Source organism: Vanacampus margaritifer, chromosome 14, assembly GCF_051991255.1.
Source record: "Vanacampus margaritifer isolate UIUO_Vmar chromosome 14, RoL_Vmar_1.0, whole genome shotgun sequence".
Taxonomy (NCBI): Eukaryota; Metazoa; Chordata; class Actinopteri; order Syngnathiformes; family Syngnathidae; genus Vanacampus; species Vanacampus margaritifer.
In genome coordinates, this window is record NC_135445.1 from 14,261,937 (window position 1) to 14,271,439 (window position 9,503).

Sequence of the window (9,503 nt, forward strand, 5' to 3'; positions counted from 1 at the left end):
AGCACACTTACTTTTTGTGCTAAATGTTACGTGCTTCACATCACTGATAGATGGCTTGATAAAAACTGAAGGTGCAATTTATGTGAAAGTCTCTCCCTTAACCTTCAGTTTCATGGCAAGTGCTATGTAAAAAAAAGATTGAGTAAAGTAATTAGTGTCGGAATTCAAATTATTCAATGATGTCCTTTTTCCCGGTGATGGAAATCTCAAGAATGACATCCCAACACTGTTCTTCACTCAGGTTCTACACCATGTCAATCATGACGGCCGTGGACCTGCTGGGCTGCACGGGAAGCACCGAAGAGCGGGCGGCCCTGCTCCATAAAACCATCCAGTTGGCGGCCGAGCTGAAGAGCAACCTGGGCAACATGTTTGGCTTTGCCGCTGTGATGAGGGCCTTGGAGCTGCCACAGGTAAGATGAACATGGTTTGCTTTCCATCGTTGTGTATTATTGTACGTTCCTCTGACGCGTTTGTGATGACGCCATAGATTTCCCGGCTGGAGCAGACGTGGGTGACGTTACGCCAAAGACATACAGAAGGTGCCATCCTGTATGAGAAGAAGCTCAAACCTTTCCTGAAGAATTTGAATGATGGCAAAGGTAAAGTGGTTCACAAACATTTTATATCAAGTACCACCTCAAAAAATACAGTCTTTGTGATCTGAGGTTATGAGATTAGAAAAACAAAATGGTGGATGAGACCAGCAGTTGCTACTTTTAAACATTTGGATAAAATAGCAAATAGCACCCACCGCCCCCATTGAACACTATGTATTTTATGTTTAAGCAAACTATAGAATAGACATGTTAAATTAATTAATTCATTAAATTTATTACATTTAATAATAATTCATGTTAAATTGTAATTCATAAATATATGTTAACGTTCTTCTGTTTTAATCCGTTTTAATAAGTCACAGTGTCCTATCATGGGTGAGCTATTTTTTGAAACAAACCTGTGGGCTACTTGTGTTGTCCTTGGGGCTAACTAGTACCTGCTTTTTTAATGGCAATGCACAGGGGAAAATGCATCTGTGCATGAAGTGTCCCTTTCATTTTTTCCTTCCCTCCTCCTTCCCTATGTGTAACTATTTCAAAGATTAAGATCATTTACTCAACTCTGCAGGCAGCCAATCATATCGTGCCCTGCTTAGAATCCCCTCAACAACAAAAAAAGAGGTCATTAGTAGTGACAGCCATTATTAGCTGTTATTGAAACCTTGACTTTTTTATAATCAAGTAAACTGTCAAACCAGTAATCGGCTCATGTGCAGTTGATAGCCTTGCTAGCTGCAGCTACAGTATTTTGATTATATCTCATCTTAAAATATTCATGCCAGAGGGACCACGGGACTGGTGGAGAGGAACGAGGGCAGTGGTGCAAAGTGAAGCTCCATCATATTGGGCAAAATGTTGTAATGCACGGGCAACGACTGTATGCTAATGAGAATGTTATTTAAATCAACTCACGCACTTAACAACACGACACTTGTTGTAACACTTGGCATATGTCCTTACTATATTACAAGCGTGTAGAACTAGTTTACCGAATATGAGACTGGCAGCACAATTGCTTGCAAAAATCTGCAGATCTATCCTCAACTACAATAAAAGCACAAGTGAAATAGAAACAGTGGAATAGAGAAATGTTTATATTTTAATGCTTCCAATCAGGGGCATCATTGATTAATAGACTTCAACTTGACTTACATTGTGTTATATACGACTTCAAAAACTCCCTAGTTTTTAAGTTTGAACATTAACACTGCACTGTACTTAAATAATAATTCAATTTAAAATGATTACTCATAAGTTAAATAACAATAAACTGTTTTAAAATATGAATTGCAAATATATTGTACTTTAAAGTTATAGCTAACTGAACAACTGTCCTTAAAGATTGATTGTAACGTGCAGTTTGAGCATTTAATTCATTCTTCCTTCACGTACCGCTAGAGGGAGCTCACGTACCATTCTTTGAGAATCACTGGATGAAAGCAAAAATCCAAGAGGTGTCATATTGCAGAAATGCCCACGTTCACAATAGTGAGTCACCCTCACAATGATTCCTTTGGGCACAGAGCCCAGCTGCCCTTTTCAACAGCTAAAGGACAGGGAGATGGAGTAGGAGGACACATTCAAGAAATTAGTACAAAAAAAGTGCTATAATGATTGAGACATACATGAATTTAGCACTTTAATCCCTACTGGAAAAATTAACTGTAACACATTTTTATTTTCACCAAAGTTCCACCTTCTGGATCTGTTGTAGCACATTTGTCCCAAATGAGAAATTCTCATTTAAATATGTTTTTTCTTTTCTTTCAGAGTCCAGCGTGGTATCCAATACCACTTTCCCGCACACCATCCCCGTCCTGTCTTTGCTGGTGCGAGGCCTGGCTCTCGGAGAGGTGCTGGAGCCGTGGGAGAGCGCCGAGGTGGGCGTGGACGTAGTCATGCACCACCTGGAAGCGGCTCGCACCATCGCGCATCATGGGGGGATCTACAGGAGCAATGTGGAGAGCAAATTGCAGGGTATGTAGATGGTTACATGCGGATGGCTGCGTTGAACTGTTTGGACTCGCAGCCTGTTGTGCCCTTCTAGGCAATCACAGCATGTATTTGTTGCCATGATTAGCAATTGATTGTTCACCGTATTGATCATTAAGCCATTAAACCTGTTAACCCTGGTTAATCAGGGTGACTAAATAGATAAATTGTATAGCGCTTGCTTTTCATCTCATTAGATTGTGCTTTTAGCACAAAGCTATTTTGCATTTACCGGTAATATACAGTAATTCCCTACTATATACAATAATTATAAAAGCAATTAATACTATACAAAAACACAATTTAACAGCATGCAGCAGTGCTACGTGCATCATCTGGAGCAGATCAGAATCAATATTTATTATGTAACAAAACCGTAAAATAAGTCATAGTAACCAGAGATGCTGATTATTGTATGTATTCAATTTTGAGATTAGCGGTTGTACATTTGGCTTGAAGAAGTTTTGCTCGGACCAACCTATCAAACGATGGAAACAATTGTCGCGCGACTGTGAGGATGAATCTGAAATCTGATTGGTGAAAGAAGCAGTTTATTTGATAATAGTTCAAGTCCCATAAGCAGACTACTGATTTTGAAGGCCGTGGGCAGATTAGACTGGCATGGCAACACAATGAGGCTGCAATCTGATTGGACAAAAAAAAAAAAAAATCATGGAACAATTATTAGAATTTAAGTTATAAATGTATGTCAGTTCTCAAAGGTGGATAGTAAAATGTTACATATACTCTATTATATTTATTTAAATAACTTTTCAAATAAATTGTTTTTGTAAAAGTATTTTTTTTACTTTTCTTGAGTATTTTATTATTATTGTTATTATTATTTGTATTATTATTATCATTATTATTATTATTATTATTATTATCATTATTATTTGTATTATTATCATTAGTATTTGTATTATTATTATTATTATAATTATTATTATTATTATTTACTCCATTATACCGAGATACATTCTGTTTGCCACTTGTACTTTTCATCTATAAATTACTGCCTGTTATTTGTTTTGCCTTGTCAAAGAGACTTTGGTCACATGACTCTGCTCCACCAGTCTAACGTCACCATTGGGGATGTTTGTTTGTGTTTTCAAAGTGGCACATTTTTACAAAGTATGACAGTACCAGTACAACAGAGGAAAAAATGCCTGTGATGGCAGAACACTTCAGGCTTCACATGGATGTACAATACCACTTCTTTTTTTTTCTCTCTAGAGAAATTATTTATAGGACTTCTTTTTACTTAATTCAAGTCATTCAAAAGTAAAGTTACTTTTACTTGGGTACAATGTTGGCTATTCTACCCACATTTAGTAGTGTTTAGGCCAACAGAGAAGGCCTTGCAGATCCCGACCAGCAAAGCCAAGGCGTAATTGGTCACTTGGACCTGCAGAATAAATCCAACTCCTCTTCTTCGCCCCACTGCGCAGGGTTCCAGGTACAAGCCGACATCCACGAGATCTTCCAGACGGAGTTCCAGATGCGTCTGCTGTGGGGCTGCCGCGGCTCCGAGGGCAGCCAGCTGGAGCGCTACGAGAAGTTCGACAAGGTCCTCACCGCCCTCTCGCACAAGCTGGAGCCTCCGTTGCGCCACAGCGAGCTATAGCGGCCATTATCCCAACAAAGACTCCCAAGTGGTCTTTTGTCTTGCATGGCCAAAAATGGAAGAGTGCAGGTGGACCACTGTGAGTGGAGAGGCAGCTAAAAGTACAGCGTGATGTCACTTGCTACACAACGTGCACTCACTGCAAACTGTGGACGTCCTCACTCATTCCTAAAATGTCCACGAGAAGAGACAAGATGAGTATGGTGTCCCCTGAGGGTCAATCTGCAGAGTTTGGCTTTTCTCCGCACACACAGATGCTTCCCTGCTGTCTCACATTGTAGTAGAAATGACTGCTAACATTTGAATTACATCATAATGTATATGTCTTTCTGTGTGTGCGTGCGTGTAAATCATGTGAACATTCCTTGATTTCTTATTTATTCTTTAGAGGAGCTCCATCCATTCAGGGCATTCGGCTTCTCAAACCTTGTGGGAAGGAGTCATAAAAGCGTATTCAAGATGGAGCAGTCGCATCAAATATGGATCAGCCACTCATTAATACATGCATCACAAATGAAGAAGTAAAAGTTGAAAACAGACTCACGTTTGCTTGGGGTTGTGCGCTAAATGTTGCTAAAAGCGAGGTAAGTGAGGCAAGGTTACTTTAAATCCTTAGGTGATGGTTCACTTACAACATAAAACATGAAAATTAATGAATGAGTTTGGATAAATTCATGATTATTATTACTTTCTGTATTGGGGGAATTTTTTGTCTGTTCTGTACTCCTGTTTCAATGCCTATGTTGTGCATGAACATGGAAAATCAACACTGCCTTTTTTGCGTCAATTTGGAAAATAATCAAAAGCTAGATCAATCAAAAATCGAAAAAATTGATTGACTACTGGCATATCATGCCCAGCCTTAGAAACGGACGTTAACATTTCTTTAATAACTAATATGAAAGGTTCTGAATGAACCTTGTGAAACAGATTAGTCATTTATAAAACACTTTATTGCTTCTTGAATGCACCCAGTTTGAAATAACTAAAGTGAATTTAAGAAAAAAATTCTGTTGAGGATTACAGATTGCTCAAAACAAATCACTGGAACACTTAAAACCAACTCCTTCAATGAAACATTCCATTTGAAAATATTGATTATAAAAATGTAATTTGTCAAACTCTTGATATGTCGTCCTGGAGGACTTGCTCTAACTGATCAACTTCTCTGTGGAGAGGCCACTACAAAAACAACAACAACAAAAGCTAGCCAGGAATATTGACTGATGCAGGACGAAACCCACAAGTGTGACTGATCTGCGAGGTTACATTGTGATGATTTCATATTCCCTTCATTTTTTCAGCATTACATGAATACTCTCAGGATACTTAGCTTGTGATAATGGTAGCTATAGGGATGGGCATTTGACTAGATTTCTTTAATCTTGATATAGAGAAAATCAATTCATCTCTGTTCATTTTCTGAACTTCTGTTTGTATTAAGCAGAATAATGAAAATAATGCTGTCGGTCATAAAGCGGAGTACACACATAATGATTTTTAACACCTTAATGTGAGAGACCCCACACATAACAAGGAAATAATTAGCAAGTGTTTGCTAGCTAACTCCGTTTATCGTGTGTGGTGTACTCGAGGCTCTCCAACACACCACACATAGCAATACAATATTTTCAACAACAAGTGCGAATCTACTGCCCTAATCCAAATGTCGGCTGTAGCTTGATGCTAGGCTAACTGTTAGCAAATCGGTTGATGACACGGTAGTTGTAAAACTCTTTTAATTGTAATTGTATTGTGTTGAATTACTTGTGAGACACAAAATCCAAACACTCAAAACAAACGGTCGCAAGTAGTTCAGCTTGTTATGCAACTGAGTTCCTGAGCATTCAAATAAGGTGCCGAGCGGTGTCGCTGACCCAGAATGTTAGCTCACTGGAAACACTCCCAAAACCGTAGACGTGGTCGCAGCGCCAGTTCAATCGCCCCATACCCTGAAACTTTAGAATCTAACATTGGGGTAAATGCTCAAATTTGTCGTGATTATATATTTGCGTGTACCCTGTTTAAAACAGCAAACTAGTTTAGATAGCCTTTCCATAGATTTTAAGATCACCAATGGTAACTTCCATACATTTGACAGAATTGTCAGTGGTCACTTATTATGCCCATCCCTAACACTAGCACTAGAACACCATAACTCATATCAAGTGTACAAAAGTATATAGTACTGATATCACCTTATTCATTAATGTACCACATAGTTTAAGGAATGATGGTCTCCTATACTACCAAATGCCATTCGGTTGGCTGCTTGTGGATGTCAACTTTCAAGTATGTGCACCCGAGAGAGTTGAACCTGACTCTCAGAGCTATGTGATCATTTCAGCCAAAGGACGACGCCCATTTCAATACGGGATAAACATTTTTGGGGGGTTTTGCCCTCCCTCCTTGTTGTCTACCTCCAAATAAAATATAAGCATTCTATAGGCCAATATACTCAAGTGTACATGTCAGGTATCAATCCAAGTGAATTCATTCTCAGTCTGATCTTACATGAGTGTTTGTCTTTGTGTGAAACACGTTTGTGGGGGTCCAGCTGTACAGTACAGGCCATGCAAAAAAAAAAAAAAAGAAGTCATTTTCCATCATAGCCCAGCAGGAGGCGACCTTCATTCAAACAAGCTCCAAAATGGTCATGCATTTTTATTGTGTATATTCTAAAGCCTACTGATTTAGGTTTGTCCCCTCCTCACAGTACTGATGATGGAAGAAAGATTTGTGTGTCTTTTTATGAATTCTTGCTTTGGGTACTAAACGGTGACGCTCTGAGGACTGCGTGGAATGAAAGGCGAAAGGACAGTATGATATTTTTTGTTGTTTGCTTTGTTTTTTTTTCTACATATTGTACATAGCAATTCACTCTTTTTGAAATAAAATGATTGCTTGTGTCACAGACGGTACCATTGATTTGGAGTCAAGTTTTATTTTGGGTAGCAGGTGATCTGACTTTTCGCAACTGTTCCCTGAATGTCACGAGGACCCACCATATTCTAGCATCAGACCGTCAAAATCAATGTAGCTTAATAACCACAAAAGAAAAGTATGGAGAAGGAAATGAAGCTCTCATAATCCAATGAATACATTACTTGATAATCCTGTTTTAGAAGGAAAGTTCCATCCATTGAAATCTGACATTCCTGTTTCTTTAGAATCTTTGATAATGTTGAGCCTCATAGGCTTGGAATTGTCTTCCACACATCAGATCAGAGTAACTGATGACATCTATAATGTAGACACGAAAAAGAAACTAGAGAAGCGAGCACAATGGATGAATCGGGCCGCCGCGCCATCTGCCGCAATAAGGAAATCATCATCGGCTGGTCTTTGTCTCCGCCGTCCATGCAGTTCCATAGGCGTAACATGTTATGGATGTAATCTCTAAGAGGATTCTCTCTGCTTGATATCTTGGAACGTGTTCATTTCAGCTCTTTATGTTCCTTATTGAAACAGACACAAGATCTCACAGACCCGCCTGCCATGCCAGCAAGCCAGTTGGACCGCAAACCAGCCAACCGCCATCTACTAATCTCTGCATTAACCCCCCCCCCCCCCCCCTCCCTTATTGCTAATCTATTGTGTTGGTCATTGTCACTAGATCATGTCGCCGTGACACTGACTTCTGACATCCATCTACAGAAGGCATTGGGAAACTTTTCTCTTTCAGGGGCCAGTTCCGTTTGTACCAAGTTTTTCAGGAGCCAAACTATCAAAGAACACTTTATTAGGCCTACATGTTTTTGTGATGAATTTTCCTGAGGTTTTTGGACTTGCATGGCAGGTCGTAAATGGCCCACAGGTGCCATGTTGCACACATCTGTACCTCAGAAGAGAGTGAGACCTTAAGGCTTTTACAGTAGAAAATTCTTGGTTATCCTGGATTTGGTTTTACTTCCGATGAGGTTTTGGCAAATTCACAAATATAGCAATAATAATTTGGGAGTGTTTTGTGGCTAAGATCATACATACACAAGGCACAAATGTAGAAAGAAGATAATGCAGCTGATTGTTAAATATTTAAAACAATAAAACAAATACCAAATAAAAATGTTCCCACTATATTTACATATTCTTACTGTGTATATATACTGTATATATTTTTTATCACATATACCTGTATTATTTATGTATTGATTACATTACACATATATGTGTAAGTTTAAAAAAATAGAAATTTAATACATACAGTAAATTACACTACAGTACCATATTGAATAATTATAGTGTATCTATTTACTAAATGTATAAAATTTGTTTTAACTAATGTTGCTTAACAAAAGGCAAGACATATAATTTGTATGATCTAGTATGTATATACTAATTAAGTCATTGTTTGATTTGTTTTATATTGTCTCGATTGTTTTAATTATTTGTTTTATTATTGATTAGTGTAATATGAAATAAGTGCTTTATTTTTGTATATTAATACATTTTTATTCTTTTAAAGGGGCAAGGTATTTTAAAAACAAATTACAATACATTAATAAGAACGATCATAATAAATTTTTAGTAAATCAATAATGTAAAAATATTTTTCTTTTAATTCATTTTTGTCTTCTGATTATTTCTAAATTAATTGACATGTATTTAACATAAATACAGTTTATTTATTCTTTAATTGCAACAAGCAGTCCATTTACCATATTAACAAATACAAAATTAAATGCCTAAAATATAAGAAACATTTGTTAAATGTATAGTAATTAATTTTTAAAATGCAGAAAATTGAAAACCTCCATATATATACACACAGTATATTACATTCTGATTTTATACAGTAATGTAATAATTTATTTTTTAAAGTATGTTTAAAACATCAGCACAATCAGATTAGAATTATTATTTTTTTTTTATGAACGTACTCCAACTGTAAGTGCGTTTGCTTCCTAGTTAACTGAGGGAAGTTTCTCATTAGCTAAACAAGAAAGTGAATCCACCCATAAAGTGTTCATAAACCTAACGGCAGCTTAGCAAATGTGAGGCGGCACCCATGTCGTTTGTTGGGGCCGCAGGGGGTCATCCTTCCTGGATAACTCATCTCGTAACCGTCAAGCCTATATGAATATAATACATAGTTCACCAGCACAGATACTTATCATGTCTTCATTATTATCAAAACCACCACCGATGCCATCATCAGGCTCCTCTCAATTTCCCGCCCGCCGCTTCACATGTCCTCCCCCCGGACCCCCCTGGCCCCTGCCAGGCCCCTGGTCGATCTGTCTATGTGGCCCTGCGCTGACTCCTCATTAACACATGAATACAGGGGAGGAAAGAGCCTGTGAAGGCTTGGACGCCAACAGAAG

At 37.9% G+C, this 9,503-nt stretch overlaps 1 protein-coding gene across 3 annotated transcripts in view; it reads left to right on the forward strand.

Moving 5' to 3' along the window:
* Nucleotides 1-6,774, forward strand: part of sh2d3ca (SH2 domain containing 3Ca) — a 45,593-nt gene extending 38,819 nt beyond the window's left edge. For all 3 annotated transcript variants that reach the window (XM_077543040.1, XM_077543042.1, XM_077543041.1), the window contains 4 exons: nucleotides 242-413; nucleotides 491-602; nucleotides 2,331-2,537; nucleotides 4,004-6,774. In XM_077543040.1, coding sequence (XP_077399166.1) covers nucleotides 242-413; nucleotides 491-602; nucleotides 2,331-2,537; nucleotides 4,004-4,179 — 667 coding nt within the window. In that variant the 3' untranslated portion in view covers nucleotides 4,180-6,774. The remainder of the gene's footprint in view (nucleotides 1-241; nucleotides 414-490; nucleotides 603-2,330; nucleotides 2,538-4,003) is intronic.
* The last annotated feature ends 2,729 nt before the right edge of the window (nucleotides 6,775-9,503 follow it).